This window comes from Notamacropus eugenii, chromosome 3 (assembly GCF_028372415.1).
Source record: "Notamacropus eugenii isolate mMacEug1 chromosome 3, mMacEug1.pri_v2, whole genome shotgun sequence".
Taxonomy (NCBI): Eukaryota; Metazoa; Chordata; class Mammalia; order Diprotodontia; family Macropodidae; genus Notamacropus; species Notamacropus eugenii.
This window is the reverse complement of record NC_092874.1, coordinates 40,938,074-40,957,189: the sequence shown is the minus strand read 5'-3', so window position 1 is coordinate 40,957,189 and position 19,116 is coordinate 40,938,074. Positions and strand designations below refer to the sequence as shown.

At 37.4% G+C, this 19,116-nt stretch overlaps 1 protein-coding gene across 2 annotated transcripts in view; it reads left to right on the top strand.

Annotated features, from left to right (window-relative positions):
• The window catches only part of ACAD11 (acyl-CoA dehydrogenase family member 11), a 97,556-nt gene that overhangs the window by 34,772 nt on the left and 43,668 nt on the right, over positions 1 to 19,116 (top strand). For both annotated transcript variants that reach the window (XM_072651335.1, XM_072651336.1), the window contains 6 exons: positions 842 to 948; positions 1,158 to 1,284; positions 5,725 to 5,802; positions 7,958 to 8,096; positions 11,363 to 11,470; positions 13,786 to 13,884. In XM_072651335.1, coding sequence (XP_072507436.1) covers positions 842 to 948; positions 1,158 to 1,284; positions 5,725 to 5,802; positions 7,958 to 8,096; positions 11,363 to 11,470; positions 13,786 to 13,884 — 658 coding nt within the window. The remainder of the gene's footprint in view (positions 1 to 841; positions 949 to 1,157; positions 1,285 to 5,724; positions 5,803 to 7,957; positions 8,097 to 11,362; positions 11,471 to 13,785; positions 13,885 to 19,116) is intronic.

Genomic DNA, 19,116 nt, shown 5'->3' with positions numbered 1-19,116 from the left:
TGGGAAGTGAGTTCCTCAAAATAGATCTTAGAAAGTCTTTCTGAATCTATTTCTACAATTGGATAGCAAATAGGATTTTAATGTGAAACAATTTTTCATTTCATAAAGGAGTTAAAAAAGGCTAGGTCAAAATGAAAAATATCAAAGACAGATGATTGATATTTGTATATTGATCATGTTTGGTTTCTTTAGGAATTAACTTCACCCAAATTACCAACATGGAGTTAGGAAAGGTGGAAAATCTGTGACAATATCATATATGACGTGAAGGAACTTATTGACATTTTTTGTTTGTTACTTTGGAAGCAAGAACAGGGAGAATCCAAGATAAACTGATGGCGTCCATTTATAGCACCGTTAGGAAAAGGGATTCCTTTGATCAGGGGAGATGGGAAGGCTCCACTTGTCACTTATAATCATTAGAGTAGGAATGTGTCTAACCTAACACAGATCAGACATTTTGAGAGGTTACACGTTTACCTTCTCTTTGGTTCTACAGCCTTGCTAGTCATCTGCTTTCCTAAGTAGATTTCTCCAGTCACTGACGCTGATGTAATTGACAAGTAGGACTGTTCTGATAGCTATACTGTTCATTTAAAAAGTGCGATTTGTCCTCTCTGCTCAGAGCATGCTCTGTGTAGGTGATAGGAACGTGGCCTCCTAGTGCAGGCAGCTCGTGCTAGTGCCTTAAGTGAATGGAACTGGGCTACTGGTTGTGAGTGTGGTTAGGCCAGGTCAGTGAGGTGGCAGCCATATCAGCCCTGGGGGGCCTGCAGAGGTGGGAGATGGGGCTTGTATACCTGTTGGCAAAGCTGAATGCTTATGTTATCTTGCATTTAAGGGAGTATATGCCAGATATCTTCTGGGAAATTCTGCATCTGAAACAAGTTTTATGTTTGCTGATGTTGTCAAACCCCTAGCAGAGATTGGACTACAATTCGCAAAGAGGTAAGAAAAATATGAAACCGTAGCTAAAGCAGATTATAGCTTTTAATGAATTTGTTCCTATATGCCCCGATTTTTAAATGTTTGGCAAGCAAGGAGTATTTCTTTACAGTAGCTAAGCACACCCCCAGTCATGGCAGGGTATTCAGTGATACTTCATGGTGCTCATTTTGGAATCTTATACTAATTGACCTATTTTATCTGTGCTAAAGAACTTTGAGTGCTACGGTTTCACAGCCTGATCCTACAGGAAAATTATTCCTCCAGACTAGGACAGGCCAAGAAGTTCTGCTCAGGGTGAAGCGATTTATGCAGCAGTACATACTACCAGCAGAAAAGGTAATTGCTTTTCAAATACTTTTGGTATGAAATGGAATATATATTTTGCCAAAAGAATATTAAAGAGCTATGGCCGTGCTTCCAACCTCCACAGGTCCCTATCCCTTCTCTGCTCAGTGTCAGAGGGGGGCTGCCTGTGTGCCTCTACTGGGACCTCCTTTCCTGCTGCCTGGGCACTGCATTTTGTGCAGTTCTGAGGTGGAAGAAATCACTTTTGTTTTTCATTGGATTTCTTGATTATTATTTGCTCTGATATAAACTCCCAGCTTTTGCTGTAGTAGGTGTCTGGAAGCTAGGCAGCCTCTCTCCTTGTTCAGGGGCCTGTCTAGGTATTAGGTTTCAAGAATCTCAGTATAATGGAAAGAATACTGGAGCAGAATCAGATTTGGCTTCCAAGACCAACTGGCTGTGGGATTTTAGAATGGCTGTTTAAACTTCTTTGGCCTCATTTTCCACACCCACAAGATGAATAGTTAGATCATCTCTTAACAATCCTTTCAAACTTTTTAAGGTGTTACTCATCTTAAATATGTAGCTTCAAGACTAATAAAGTGAAAGTAGAGAATTGAATTAGAAGCATCCAAACACCTGAGTGGATTGGGGTTTGTTGAGTTCTTTTTTGGAGGGGCACAGTATTTGGTTTGTTTCGGCTGAAATTTGCCTCTATTAGAACCAGAGAATGATAGAAGGGGATGAGTGCCCTCCTTTCCCCTGAAATTGCCTTGGACTTGCTTTTCTCTGTGTGTGTGTGTGTAATGTTGATTAACACTTGATATGTGCTACCATTTTTTTTTTATTGCTATATTTATCTTAGAGCTTTTGGAGCTTGGAGTCACTCATAACTGTACTGACAGAAGAGTCCTTTATTTAGTAGGGAGTGCCTAACACTTATTTCCTAGTACTTCCTTAGCCTCAATAATAAAATACAACTTCAACCATTTTTTGGAGGCTTATTGTGTTTGCCTCCAGAAGAGCTTAAGCACTTGGCTAAAAGGTACTTAGAGCATCTTGTCAGCTCTTTTTTTCTTTTTCGTGATCTATCTGAAAGAGTTCACACCTGTCTAAATTTGTAACTAAGCCAGGCAGAGATTTAGGCCAGAGTATAACTGTAGCTTGCTTTTTTCTGTCAGGAAGTTAGCTTCTATTTAAGGTTTCCTCTTTTAGTCTCTTTACTATTATTGTTTTTCAAAAGTGAACACTGCTCTAGTTCCTCCTGGTATGCCTGTAAAAAAGGTATTTTCTTCTTACTCTCTGACTTTATCTTTGTTGGCAAGGCAGAATTGAGATGCTGAGTAATGGGAACAGTTGTCTCAATTTTTCAGAATAAAAAACTCCTAGTATTATTTTCATCAGTACATCCTCTCTCTAAAGATGGTTCCACTGACATTACAAAGCAAAATTTGAAGATTTCATTTTCTTTTGACATCATATTAATGTCATAGCCAGTGAATTATTTAGATATATCTACAATATAGACTACATAGATATAGATATGGACATATGTGTATACAAAGACAAATCTGTCAGTGGCCAATCTGAACCCTAAAGCAACAATTTGTGAGAAAAGGCTTGGAAGCTAGTTTGATTTGGGGTTAGAGGGAGATGTACAAAAGATGATACCCAAATTTTGAGCCTGAATGAATGGGAGCATGATAGTCATGTACTATTAAAAGAAATAAAGTCAAGAGGAGTAGCTAGTTTGGATGAGAAAGGGTAGATTAGTTTTATATATGTTGGATTTGACCAGCAAGATGGCTAAGTAAAAATATCCAGCGTGCCATTAGAAATATCCTAGAGTTTGGGAGAAAGGTCAGGGCTTAAAGACATTCATATATATGTATAAATGTATATACATGCATTTATATATATATATATATATATATATATATATATACATACACCCATATACATATATGTATTTGTAAGATTAATCAATATAAAAATAAGTTGAAGCCGTAAGAGGAGGGTATAATGAGAAGAATAACTAGGCTAGAACCTTCTGGAAGAACCAAAAATTATCAAAGTAGTCAGAGAAGATAGATGATCAATGTTGTTATTATTAAGAGAGAACACATAAAATCATTTGAACTAGTAGGCAAACTTCAAATCCCCTGATCACTTAAGCTTGATTTTGGAAACATCTCTTTATATTTCCATTTAAATGTAGATTTGTATGAGGTTCTTTAATTCCCTCCCTACTGAATTTGGAGGGGTGCCTCTCCCCCACCCCCCTGCAGCAGCTCTGGATTAATATAGAACACAGATTGGGCCTGGAGGAAGTCCAACCCATAAAAGAGAAGGGAAATCAGATTTTCTCCCTTGCCTGCTCTCTAGCTTAGTGCCTCCACTTCAGAGTTCTGGCAGAGAATCTCTTAAAACAAAACTGAGAGTTTAGCTCACGTCTAAAGTCTCCCCAAAAGAAATTAACAGGGTCCCTTCTAGAAAGGTATTCACTGTACAAAGGAGTGCAGCAGCTAGGTGGCATCCTGGAGAGGTGCCCGGAGTCAGCAAGATTCATCTTCCTGAGTTCAAATCTGGCCTCAGACACTTACTAGCTGTGTGATCCTGGGCAAGCCACTCAACCCTCTTTGCCTCAGTTTCCTCATCTGTAAAATGAACTGGAGAAGGAAATAGCAAACCACTCCAGTGTCTTTGCAAAAAAACCAAACAAACCCAAATGGGGTTATGGAGAATCAGACACTACTGAAATAACTAACAATACAAAGGAATAACTGTCTCATATAAGATGGCTATTTGTTTCCTCCATCACAAAAATTCTCTAAAAGTTACAGAAATCCCATGAGTGCACATTAGCAAATATTTAAAATTACTCATTTTATTGGACTGCTTAATAGCTATTTTGTTTTGACCTTCTATTTTCATGATCTGAGCTACTCCTCTGGCCAGCTGGATATGGCTTTACCTTTAGCACTATGTCTGCATGATCTGCCTGGTGTTTTCTCCTCTGAAAAGTCATTCCTCACTTGACCATTTCTTGGGCCTCAGCATCCAATTGGAACAACAGCCAGCCATTCAAGATCACGAGCTTACCAACAGCTATTTCTCAGGGTCGCTGTTAAAATGACCAGGACTCAGGGAAAAATTACAAATCAGAAGAAAAAGCCAGGGCCTTAAGGTCCAGTCTCAGCCTTGCCTAGGCAAGCACATGTTCATGCTGGTGCACACCCAGAGGCCCTAATTTTTTTTGGGTGGGGGGGTGGGTGAGAGGGGTGGAAGGGAGTAGAAGGAAGTAGTAAAAAGAACTCTTCTCTCCCAGACCTCAGTGGAAGTTCAAGGGAAAGCAGCCATTTCTCCTTATAGCCCATAGAGTGGGTATCATTTCTTGGCTCAATTGCCAGTTGTCTTTGACGCAACACCCTATCCAGCCCTCTAACCAAGCGATCAACTAGAAGATACTGGTCACCCATATTCTTTAGCAAGGAACAGAGCACATGTGGCTTAGCAAATGATGGTCCATACTGTGTCTTTCTATCAAATAATGAGCCCCATTATGAATACCAAATTCAAGAGAAGCTAAAAAGCAAGCTATTTAATTTTTCTATCATATCTTCCTGCATTCATCCAACCCCCCTCCCCAAAAAAATACATTTCATGCTGGAAATAGGTCTCCCCTGCCAACAAACCCCTAGAATGACTCAAGATTCCTCATCTCAAACCTTTCTTAGGACAGGAGATGGAAGTTAAGTGTTTGAGATTTAAATAGCTTCTTTTTGTATAAAGAAAAGAAACTGAGTTAACAACTGAGCACAAATTAAGCAGAGTAGGTTCTATCTTAAAGTGTAAACTTGACATGTTCGTTGCTGTGCCTCACGAGGATAATTACACACAAAATGAGCCCCTGGTCTCCAAATTGGGTTTGAGATTTTAGAAGATCCTCTGTCTGAGTTTTTGATAGTATAATCTTATGAAACAGTGTGTATCCCACCTCCCCACCAATGGGCTGACCATTCAGCATGCCTAACGTGTGCCCTCCTCCCCACCCCACTCCCACCCGCATGGAATCCCTCTCTACTCAAGACTCAGCTCAATCACCTATAACATGCAACCTTGCCTGATCCAAATGTCAGCATTCTACCCAGCAGACCTCCTCATCTTACATGACTTTCTGTTTATTCTGGATATCCTTATTGTCCCTCTGTTTGAATGTAAGCTAACTGCAAGTAGTGGCCTTTTAATTCCCTGTTTTTATATCCCCCATGCTTAGCACAATATCTCTCACATAGTAGGCACTCAATAAATACTGGTTGATTTAAAGAAATATTAGATTGAGAAGCATTCATATTCTGAATATGAACTTAGACCTAAAATTGTGTACTTTGAAAATTTGGTAGTAGTTTGTGAAATGTTTAAGTAGTAGATGCCACTAATGATATCGTTGTTCAATTTTTTAATGATTTAATATTCTATTTTTATTTTAAGGAGGTAATAGAGTTCTATATTTCCAATGAGAATTCACCGGACAAGTGGAAAAGGCCTGTAGTGATTGAAAAACTTAAGGTACTGAAAATAAAATTTTTTTAGCATTTTATAAATATTATAAAAAACAATAGTGATGGTAGTCTTAATCAAATATAACTTTAAATACATTTATATTTAGATAAGCTTCATCATTACATATGTATATATGTGTAAAATATATACACAACACCGAATTTATTACTACTTGAAGAATCAATGATTTCTTCCCTGTGAGTACTCTCTGCTGCAGATTGACAACTTTTTTACACCTTAGTAGATCTTCTGATGCATCCCTAGGTCTTCCTCAAAGTCTTGTGGATTGGTTGCACCTGAAGAGTTTGTTCTCTGTTGTCATAACCCTGGAGGGCCCAGGTGCATGACCACATCCCACAGAGGTGTCAGACTCAGTCATTCACAGAAGGTGTACTTCCACCGTAACGGAAGACACTGATTTCAGACATTGATTGATTTCAGTAAAAAAGAAAATCAGTATCGACAGTCAGTGGGTTAGACAGAGAAGGTGTCAAAGGCCGGAGGATCCAGCTCTAGTAACGGCCAAGCAGAAAAGGTGATAGCTGTGTCCTTCAGAGTTTCTTTGGGTTTTCTGCATTTTGATGTGATGAATGAGTAGAGTTTGCTTAACATCCATAAGTTCATAAACCAACTGCACATGTCTGTGTCCAGTGAGAACCGAGATAGCACAGTGTTGTTGTTGTTGTTATTAAGGGGATGGAGTTTGGAAGGTCAGAGGGAATTTATTTTTAAAATCTTGTAAGAAGAATCCTTGGAACTTGTAGTTCAGTATGGGATCCTATGCTTTGTGCTGGCACAAACAGAAGTGATATAGTTGGGAACCTGATTGTGAAACAGATGATCCAGTGGTCACAGCTCTGTTAAGTCACTAAATAAGAGAATAGAAAGAGTTGATATATTACTTGAAAATTATGTGAATTTCAACGAATCAAACACACCTGTGTATTTTATATCCTCTACTAAAATCTTACTCCACATGTATGTGTGTATGGGTATGTGTTTACGTATAATGAATTATATATGTGTGCATATGTACAGAGGGGAGCTGGGTAGTGCATTGGATAGAGCCCTGGGCCTGGAGTCAGGAAGGCCTGGGTTCAAATCTATCCTCAGATAATTTTCTAGTTATGTGACCTTGGGCAAGTCACTGCCTCAGTTTGCTCATCTGGAGCTGGAGAAGGAAAGTCCAGTGTCTTTGCAAAGAAAGCCTCAAATGGGGTCACAAGGAGATGAATGAACAATGTGTACACATATGTATACAATTGCATGTCACTATGCATATCTCTCTCTCTGTATATATATATATATATGTATAGATACACATGTATATATATATATTCACACACATGTTGATAATATCCCTAATTACCTTTTTGAAAAGAAAACTAAAAAAAAGAATTCTCTAATACACAGATCCAGTATACAATGTCCAGTTTTTAGTATGTCTTAGCAGCTACGGAAAGGAAGCAAAACAACCTAATAATAACATCACCAACAACCCTTCCTGTGCCAGGTGTACCTAAATCATGAGTAAAGCAGGCTGAGTGGAAGGGGGGCTCTTTGCACGTCATTGCAGATGATTGTAGTTTGAATTTCCTCTTTTGATATTTCAACAAAAACAGTTGTTAAGAAATGGAACAGTATAATTCACAGTGCTTGCATAGTCGTGCATGGATGTGTGAGTTCTGGTTTTTTTTTTAACTGATTCACAAGAACGTGCTAAAATGAGCAAATTAAGTTTTTAAAATCACATGCAGAGGAATTAGAAAAGAGCTTATAAACACAGGTGATGAAAGAAAATTCCTCTTGTATTTTAAAAACAGTCTCCATTTGCAAAACGTCAGAGCAGTTGCCTTTGAATGCTGCAGGATACAATGAATATATATTCATTAATACCTAGAAGATTTTTAAAGTTCCATAAACAAAACAGCTTTTCAGCATAACACATTTGGAGATGAATTTAGGAATAAAGGGTCAAGGGGCAGCTGGGTGGTGCAGTGGATAGAGCACTGGCCTTGGAGTCAGAAGGCCTCAGACATTTGACACTTACTAGCTGCGTGACTCTGGGCAAATCACTTACCCCCAATTGCATTGCCAAAAAAAGGGGGGGGGATGAATGGTCAAAGCAAATTACAAAGACGTCTGTTCACCGCTTCGACAGGAGACGGCCAAAGCCGAGGGGCTCTGGAACCTATTCCTGCCAGCTCTCAGTGGCCTCAGCCAGGTGGACTATGCTCTGATTGCAGAAGAAACAGGAAAATGCTTTTTGGCTCCAGAAATTTTCAACTGCCAAGCACCAGGTTATAAAATTATTTCATAAACATAGTTTTATCTGATATTCTAAGCAATGTTTTTAAATGATGTCTTAAGGGACAGAAATGATATTTTAGAGTCTTTAGATATTTTAGAATTTTCCCCTTTATTGGTCATATGTCAACTCCCAAGCCTGCCTGTAATTATACTCGTCTTGTAGGTCTTCAGTAAGGACAAAGACAGTTACTTCCTATTTAATTATTCTGTAGCTAAAAATTGTCATGTCCCTGTAGACTCTGGGGGTTAAGGTGAGTGATCACCAAAAGTCTGTGAAGAACATGGGTTGTAGCTGCAAGGTTGGGCATCATGGGAAGTGCAAAGAGTTTCTGTTACTGCTCTAGTGGTCCTGTCCAGCAGTAATTCTCAGGACCTTAGACTCTTGAAAATTACTGAGGACCCCCTACAGAGCTCTTCTGTAGAAATTAAAACACCTCAGTATTATTATAAAAACAGTTTTGACTTTGGGGACTTTTAGGGGTCCCCAGACCACATTTTGTTGTTCATTCTTTGACATGAATGAAGACCCCTTGTGGCATGTGCTAATGAGGTGAGATTGCAGAGACCTCCATGGAGGGCTCTTTTATCCTGCTTGAATCTACTATGCACACATGATTGTGTGGCCTCCTGGAGAAGGGGCTTCTCATGTAAATCTCAGGGGTCACTAGGGCCTTTATGCCCATAGTAGGTCACATGACCTATGTTTGGCTAGCATGCCAGAGCTGTCTGGTGGCTCAGTGGGCAGAGCACTGGGCTTCAGATTAGGAGGACCTATCTTCCTAAGTTCAAATCCAGCCTCAGACACTTATTAGCTGTGTCACTTAACTCTGTTTGCCTCAGTTTCCTCACCTGTAAAATGAGCTGGAAAAGGAAATGGCAAATCACTCCAGTATCTCTGCCAGGAAAACCCCAAATGCGGTCACGAAGAATCAGGCAGGGCTATAACAACTCAACAGCAGTGGTGTTCTGAAGTTAGTCCAGGGGATGAACGAATTGCATTAAAGTATAGTCAGCAACTTTTAAAAGTAGTTGAAGACTTCCTAAATAGATTAACAACACCAAACATCCTAAGGAGGAAGTGAGATGTTTTCTTTATCTCAAAGTTCCTTTGTCCTTGCACAGTGTGTTCCAGACTAAAGTGCTTGAAGCATTTCCAAGTGTGATATAAAAGTGGATGTATTCTATATTGAGTATTTGGGGAAGTTTAAACAATTTTCTAAAATGGTAAATAATTCCAAACTCAGAATGCCTAAATAATTTCTAAAAGTTTAAAAGTAGTACTAGCGATCACATAAAATCTTTGATAAATTATTCCTCACCTTTACATTCATGCAAATGTTAAGGGCTTACTATTTGCAAAGCATGAATTATTTCCTGTCTTTCCTAGTTGTTAACAGCATGGACAATCTTCTCTAGATCACAGACTCTTAGACCTAGAATCAAGGGAATTATCCTGCTACAGGTATCTCCTTTTATATTGGAGGAGACTAATAGGCCTAGAAAAGGTGAAGTGACTAGATCAAGGTCAGACAAAAATTAAAGGGAAAAGCAGGATAAGAATCCAGTCTCTTGACTCTTGCAGACTGACCACTGGGCTTCTTAGTCTTTTAAAGATTGCTAGCTTATTAAGAACGAGCTGTCTTTTAGTTTGATGTCCTGTAGACTGAAGGCTTGTGGAACTACCATGTCTAGCCTTCTTTATTATTTTTCTTGCCATGACCTGTGCTAATCTGTGAATGATAGCACTTTTGCTTTGCCTTATCTAATTCTGTACTGCATTTGAACTATAGTTGAGTATATTTAAAAGAAAATCTAGTTTAATCAGCTTTATTATTTGTCCTAGACCTAGACTATATATTTTCCCTCGTAGTAAAGCAATATTTTAGACAAATGTATTAACCTGATAGGAATTCTGTTCATGTTAGTATCCATAAAGGATGCCCTTAGTTTTGATTTAATTAATGGTGTTACTAAATGAACATATAACATTCATGCATTGAAAGTGTAGATGTGTAGCTAAATTATTTTATATCATTTGGTAATAGTCTTTATGGTCATTAGTAAAAAGTTACACCCCAGAGCCTTAGGCCCAAATCAGGATCAGGACCTGGAGAATGAAGAATGAGTGTTTTTGTAAAATATGACATTATTGAAGAGCATAATAAGGTATTATAATATTTTGTTCTGAAACATAAAGTAATGAAGTAGATTTTTATGTGAAGATGAGATTTCATTAGTTAAAATATATATATATTCATTGAATGCCTAATAGCATCATATCAAATTTTAGGGTAGCTATCTATGCCAACCTTTTTGCTTTGAAGGAATTCCTTCTACAGGGTACCTGAAGGCACTGTACTGTAAGGAGCACTGTGAGAGAGGCAAAGTCATGGTCCTTACCATCTAGACACAGGAGAAGGGAATAAGCTTGTATGGAAGTCACTGCAAAAGAGAGCATAAAGTGGTTACCCTGTTCATGGTACAGATAGTAAGTGGCATTTGAAAGAGAAATCTTTTCTCCCTGGGGTGATCTAGGAAGGCTCCAAGGCACAAGGTAGCTCTTGAACTGGGCCTTGAAAGACAGGTATGATTTTGATAGGTATGAAGAGGGGTGTGTGTGTGTGTGTGTGTGTGTATAATCTCTGGATAGGATGGGGAGTCGTGTACTGAGAGGACAGGGCAAGCATGCCAGGAGTAGAAAACAGCATAAACAAAGATTTCAAGATAGGAATGCACAGGGCATGTTTAAACAGTGACATTCGTTGGAACAGAGGATTTGTGTGTGCCTTGTTGTACTCTGTACTTTTTCGTTAGTAATCCTGGGATTGTACCCTCTTTTCTGGTCCTCTTCTCACCCAAAGACTGTATTTGCAGTACAATAATTTAGGTTTAAAGATCATACAATCTTTTCCATGAAGCTATTTTTCCTCAGTGAGAATCTAATCACCTACACCAGAGTCAGACTCTATGTCTTGGGCCTCATAATTGTCATGCTCTAAACTGGCCAAGACTGGCTTAAATTAACTTGAATAGAAGCACAATGAAGTTTTATAGATACGCGCACACACACACATGCACACACATGCACACACACACATTTCAATAGACTTAATCATCCTGTAAGCTTAAGCTATTGTTGCTCTATAGTCTAAGATCATTATTTGTGACTTCATGTGTTTTTAATAATTATATAAAGCTACTAGCTACAAACTTGGTAAAATTCTGGTACAAAAAATATACTTCTTTCACTTCATAGACACGGGAAATATGGAGGTGCTCCACTTGTATGGAAGTGCGGAACAGAAGAAACAGTGGCTTGAACCTCTTCTTCAAGGAGAAATTAAATCTTGCTTCTGCATGACAGGTGACCTATGCACCCCCAGCCTCTCTCCTAACTTCCAGATTCATATTTCCAACTGCCTGCTGGATGTCTTGAATTGAATGTGCTGTAGAAATCTTAAATTCATCATGTCCAAAACTCAGCTCATTGTCTTAGCCTCAAAACCTTCCCCTCTTCCTAGCTTCCCTGTTACTACTGCTGAGGGTACCACCATCTTCCCAGGCACCCAGATTCATGACCTAAGTTCATGACTTCCCCCATACCAATCTGCTGCCAAAATCTGGCAATTTTACCTTCAGAACACCTCTTACACATGCCCTCTTCTCTCCTCTGACCCTTGCAGCCCATGGTAAATAAAGGCCTTCATCACCCCGTGCATGGACCATCGAAGTAGCCTCCTGGTTCCTCATCTCCCTGCCTCAGTTCTCTCCCACTCCAAAGAATCGTCCTGAAATGCAAATCTGACTAGACTATGTCACCCCCAAAATCAGTAAACTCCAGTGGTTCCATATGACATCCAGGATCAGATATCAAATTCTTTGTTTGGCTCCTTCCTACCTTTCCAGTGTATACAACCCATGGACCCCAAGATTCACTGGTTCTCGTATCCTTGCTGTTGCTTGTGCAGACTCTCCATTTCCCGAGTCCTGGCACTCTAAGTGACTGTCCCTAGTTATTGGAATATTCTCATTCCTCATCTCAGTCGCCTGGCTTCCTTCAGGCTCTAGCTACAACCTCACTTTCTATAGGATTCCTTTCCTGATCCCCCGCCTTGATTTTAGTGCCTTCCCTCTTTGGATTATTTCCAGTTTATATTGGCTCTAGAGTGCATGTACATGGCTGTTTGTATGGTGTCTCCTCCATTAGATTGTGTGCTCCCTAATAGCACAGATTTTGCCTTTGTGTGTGTTCTTAGCACTTAGCATGTAGTGCCTTACATAAACAAATCCCTTCCCGAATGTTTGCTGGCTGACTGACTGACTATTCTGCAGCTCGTGAATTCTACATTCTAGAACAGGTTTGAGGAAATTGTTATTGGTGACTAGAAAGATAACATATGGCATAGATGGTGAGTGTGTGAATCCCAGGCCTCCTCACCCACTTTGCCCATCCACTAATAGGTAATTAATTAAAAAGTAATCTTGTTCTTTTAAAGACTCTTCCTCAGTGAATTCTCTGGTCCAATCACATTTCCTAGTTGATACCCACCCAGTCACACAAGAGGCAACTGTAGTAAGAAAACCAGAGGCTGACCTTCACTTCCTTGTCACTGTGTTTCTTTTTCTTATTTGTATCCCCAGGACATATACAGTAGATATTAGTTTATTGAGTTGAGTTGAAAGGATTTGTGGCTGTGATTTCCATTACTTACATTATTCTTTATGGACACTGCATGTGGCTTTCTCTTGGGTAAATTAATCATCTTGATGTTAAGTTCATAATATAGTTCTCAAAATGTTTAGCTTTTTCATGAGCCAGTAAAAATGGAACTTTCATCAAGGCTAAGCATCTGGTCTAAATTATAATGGTATGTTAAAAAAATATCTAGTGAAAAATTTTATCTAAGAATATTTGATCTCATTTGTGCATAGAAAGAAGTCATTTTTAAAAGCTTTCCAAAAAGCAGTTTTATAGTTTCATATTTGGATTTAGAATTAAAGCTCAAATCTATTTTGGCTATATCTTTTTATAGTTTTACAGTTTTAGGTATAAAAACAGTTTTTTATAATTTTTTCTATAAGGTTCAGATTTTCATCTCATATATAAATTACGTAATGCTTTTCCTGAGAAAAACCAGTTTCTTCTTACTTCAGTTACATCTATACCTACTCCATGAATATTTCTTTATAGTGTTACGTATTGTGGGAAATATAAGGAGATTTCAGTCAGGTCAGGTAGATTGTCGAATATGTTAACAACGATAAATGAATACAATACAAGCTGGTTGTACACAAGTACTGTGGTGATACTAAGGGTAGACAGTCTGTAACTGAGTCAGTCAAGGAAGACTTCTTAAAGCGTTGAGTTTGGGCATGCTTTGTAGGATAGAAGGATATAAACAGATGAGGTATTACAGACGAAGGGAATGAAATGCTCAGGTGTCCAAAGAGGAGAGCAGAAGGAAATGAATTCTAGATCCTAGGGGACTCAGCAGTGTTTTTGCTCTTACTTTGACAAGTGAAAAAGCTTCTTGCCAAGTCTCTTAATTAGTGAAGACGCTTGAAATAAAACTCAGGACTGTAGAGCCTCCAGGGCACTGAAATAGTGAACTTTCGCTTTTTCTCCCAGAGGTGATGGTTTTCTATGTTTATTTAAATTTGGTTTTTGGTTCCTTCTAGAGCCCGATGTTGCCTCCAGTGACGCTACTAATATTGAGTGTAGTATTGATCGAGATGGTGAGAACTATGTCATCAATGGCAAGAAATGGTGGAGCAGCGGTGAGTACCCCCCACTGTGGCTGGGCCCGAACTGTCGGACCGCAGAAGTAAATGGCTTTCAGCTGTTCTGTTTTTCTTGCTTTCTCAATTTGGGGAGAAGGGAAATGTGAGAGGGAAATAAAGCAGATCTTTGTTGGAAAAAATGAAATCTCATTTTAAAAACTTAAACAGATTTCATTTACTTTAACTCTACTTTTGAAGTGTTTTCATTATTTTCAAAACAGTATTTGTGGACAGTTCTTAAGGGTTTATTTTTCTCTTCTACTTTTTAAGTGTGAGTGGAGATTTGACACGAAATATCTTAATTACATGGTACTCATTTTCCCAGTAAAAAAACCCATGTGTTCATCAAATCACATGATTGATGCTTGTAATCAGAGAACCAGTGTATAGTCACCATAATTTACTTTTATTCAGAATGTGGAATGGTTACCCTGTCTTTGTGTTTGTGGAATATGTGTGTTCACATGATTTATATGAATCACTGGGTGTAGTTTTTTAACGTGTGGTGTGTAGATTGACTTGGTTAAAATGATTTATTTTTGTACATCTTTTTATTCCTTTAAAAAACTTATCTGTGTGTGAGATAAGAAACCTTAGACAGTGATAAGAAATTATACTGTCAGCAGTAAGTATCGGTCTTGGCTAAACTTTAATGAGCTTTTTAGGAAGTGATAAAAGCTAGAATTGAGTTAATTAAAAGCTGAGGACTTTCTCCTGTTTGTAATGATAAATGTAATATTTACTAAGAGAATTAAACGATCATCACAAGGCTGGACCAGGGGAGAAAGCTGGTACTGAAATCTGACCAAAAAAGTTTTTAAAGCCTGAAAAACATATTTACACTCTTTTTAGTTAGGCATTGTCTTAAAAAAAGGCCAAACACTTAGAAAGCAGGAGACATTATGGTCCCAGAACCATTTAAGGTTATTATCATATAAGAATATTTTACTAATTTTGAAAAAGATATGTTAAATTCCAGAAAGTTACAAGTATCTTAGAAATGTATCCTCATGTTAGCGCCATTATGGCCTGAGGCCCTCTTGGTATTGCCAGTCCATTTCATTTTATTTATTTTTTAATACACAAAATCTTTTGTACTATTTTGCATTTTTTAATGTTGATATATTTTTATGCCAAATTTTATTTCTATTTTTTCCACTTAATAGTATTTTGTTTTTTCCAATTGCAGGTAAAGATAGTTTTCAACATTCACTTTTATAAGATTTTGGAGTTCCAGATTTTTTTCTCCCTCTCTTCCCTTCCCCAAGACAGCAAGCAATCTAATATAGGTTATACATGTATGTATTAAGCATATTTTTACATTAGTCATGTCATGAAGGAAGAATCAGAACAAAAGGAAAGAAATACAAGAAAAAAACAAAAAAAAGTGAAAATAGTATTCTTCAGTCTCCATATTTCTTTCTCAAGATTGGATAGCAATTTCCAGGTTGATACATTTTTTGAGACTCTGTGGTACAATGGAAAGCCCACGGAAGATGGAGTCACAGCACGGACATTCAAACACTGGTGCTTTCTACTCACTTCTGTGTGACCTTGGGCAAGTCTCCGACCCTCTCTGGGCCTCAGCTCCCTCTTTAAAATGAAGGGTCCCCAAGAGGATCCCCAAGATCCCTTTCAACTTTTTATCTATTTTTCTGTGACGCTACTAAAACCTCTTAACTATCCCCCCAAATAGTTTATTGCTGACAAAAAGGAAGGTTATGTCCTTAAACCTTGGCAGTGTGGCACCAACATTGTGTTGTCTCTCCTTGTTGATTCTATTTACGTTGTTATGGTCATCGCATATATTGTCATTTGGGGCTTACTTTTTTCATTCCATATTACTTCATAAAATCTTCAGTCTTTCTCCAAATTCTTCATATTCATCAGTGCTCGGTGAACAGTAATATCCTACTACATTCCTATACTGTATTACATTAATTTATTCCACCATTTTCCAGTCTATTGGGCACAAATTTTGTTTCCAGCTTGTTGTTATAAAATATTATTACTGTAAATATTTTTGCAAGTATGATGTTTTTTCTTGTGATTGATAATCTCCTTAGGATATATCCCCAGTACTGGAGTAGCTGCTATGTCAGAGGGAGTGAAAAATGCTGTAAGTTTTCTTGTATGTTTCAGAATTGTTTTCCAGACTGATCAAACCAAGTGACAGTTCAAATGACAATTAGCATGCTTCCCTTCCCATGGCCTCTCTCATAATCATTATTTAGCCTCTTTGCTACCTTCGTGGGTATAAGGTAAATGAATGACTCACAGATATTTTAATTTACATTTCTCTGCTTATTAGTGCTTGGAACATTTTTGTGTGGTTATGGATAGTTTGTAGTGCTTTTGAAAACTATTCTTTGACCACTTGTCTTTTGAAATAGAGCTTTAAATCTTACATATCTGTATCAGTTCTCTATAAATGTTAATGTTAGGTTATGTTGAGATATATTTAATGCAGACATTTTCCCTCATCCATTATCTTCTCATTCTGCTTATGTTGATCTTATTTGTGCAAACAGAAACAAATCCCTTTAATTTTATGTCATTGAAATAGACGATTTTACTTTTTACATTCTTTTTTCCTGGTGTTACAGATTTCCTGTTGGTGTAATTGAGAAAATTATAGTTTGCATCTGTTTTTAGTGTTGTTACTTTTTATATTTAGATTATTTTTCCACTTGAGATTTATTGTGATTCAAGGTGTGAGATATTGGTTTAACCTTTCTAGTTCTCAACAGCTATTAAAGAGACCCTTCCTAAATAGTTTTCTTGGAGAGGTTTACTAAATTCTAGATTTCTTTGTACATTTTATTTCAAAGTCTTACTTCTTTAGTCTGTTTTTCAAATGAAGTTTTTGTTGACATCTTTTGTTTTTATGTTACTTACATTTCCCAATATTACGCTTTCCTCTTCCATGTAATAAAAATGAAATAATGAAAAAGAAAAAAGATTAACAAAACTAGCACGCTGAAAAAGGCTGATATTGTCTGGGGGGTTGTAGGGACGTTTCTTCTCATAGGTCTTTATTTGGGCCGGTCTTGGTGCTCATAATCTCATAGAACTGTTTCAGTCAGTTCTTTTTTTCATTTTCATTGTTGTAGTGGTCATTGTGTATGTTGTTCTGGTTCCGCTTACTTCATTTTACATTAGGTTATGTAGGTCTTTGCATAATTAGTCATCTTGATCATTTTCACTCCTTATAGCATAAGACTGTGTTCATTACCATAGCCATCCCCCAATCAGGGGGTATCTAATTCATTTCCAATTTTTGTTATTCCAAAAAGTGCTATTATGAATACTGTGAATATGGACCTTTGTCGATTACTAGTACCAAATAATTTTGATGATTATCTTCTCATCCTCCCTGCCACCTAAGTGTGAAGTCTTACCTCTGTCATCATTTCCTGTTGTTCCTACAAGTGAATCTTATTATTTTGTCTAACTCCATAAAGCAGTCCCCTTGGTAGATATAGCACTAAATCTGTAAATTAATGTAGACTTTTTAAAAAATTATTTTTGCTACCCTGACACAGTTTAGCATGAACACAAAATATCCCTCCAGTTACTTTAAATTCATTAAACTCTTTTTAATTTCTTTTAAAAAGCACTGAAGTTGTCTATGTATATATATATATATATATATATATATAGAGAGAGAGAGAGAGAGAGAGAGAGAGAGAGAGAGAGAGAGAGAGAGAGAGAGAGAGAACGTTGCTTTGGTACATTGGCTGTTATATATTTTATAATCATTCTGAATAAAATCCATTAACCTATTTTTCTACATTTTATCCAGTATCAAATAGTTTTGATCATTAATACTGTTTAGTATAATAACATCAAGTAACATTGTTAGAAACAATCGTCTTACCAAGAACTCCACATGACCATCAATGAATAAAAAAAAAGATTTCTATTTATCATTCTCTGGCAAGAGACCGCAAGAGACTGAGTGACCCACAAGGAGACACTCCCTTTCAGATCATTACAAAGCCTTTTATACCATATCCTAATTCATAAATTAGGATTTTTTCCTCTCCTGTTTCCCATTGGCTTGGGTACTTCAGGATTCATAGCCTATCCAAAAACCTATCCAAAACACCACCACGTGGGTCTCTGCCCCGATTACATTTCACATTTCAGGACCCCCCTTTTCATCCTCATTTTCCTTATGCTTTATTTAGCATAAACATGACAAGGCAGAAATACTTTTAATCTCAAATCAGGATGTCTGCATCACTCAGATTTTATGATCTCCATAGTATGAGAGAGGAATTTTCTCAATTGCTAAGAGAGTCAAACCCAAGATGTCTGTATTAACATAAGAAAAGTCCCACTATTTAAGTTAGAGTTGGGAAATGAAGTTCTCCTCCTGAGGTTGTTGACACAGGAGAGACAATTCCTGGGTTTACTCTGCTGGTAAGTAGGCACCTTCATCCTGATGAGTGAAATGTTAATCAACATCCCCACTATTCTCCCTATAATCAATTTATTTTCCTGCATTCACTGCAAGTAACCAATACTTTCTGGCATGTATGAATCCTTAGGCTTTATAAATCATGTATGACATGATTTCTGTGGAAACAAAAGTTTTAATCATCCCTTACAAACACCGAGTTCTCCTGTCCTTTTTTTTTCATTTTATCCTTTGATAGTCTTAACCTTTTATTACTCCAAATGAATTTTTTTATCATTTTATGTCATTGTATAAAGTATCCTTATGGTAATTTGATCAGTATAGCACTGACTCTATAATTTGAAATATACACATATGTATGTATATGTGTTCACATGGATATGAATTTATATATAGTGTGTAGACATGTATATATGTAGGGTCACTGACTATCTCTGCTAGCACTTTAGTTCTTCATTCATTTTTGTAATGACTGTTTTGCAGTTGTGTTTGTGGGTCTGCTGTATGTGTCTTTGGAGTTCTCAATTTGGAATGTGGTGTGTGTGTTCAGACAGTGAAGCTTACAGTCGTTTTCCACTTTCCTTAAATGATCTAAAGAAACTCAGAGATGGCAAAGTGAAGCTTATTGTAGTTCCTATTAAAACTACTTTTCTCCAGCTCTTTGTTTATGAACTTATAGAACAGTTGGAATTCTGGAGGATAATGGCTGAACCAATAAATCGATCCCCAATATTCCCCCAAGTCAGTTTGCTGCAGTTTTTTTCTAAAATACATTTTCAATAAAATCAAAAGCAACCAAACTA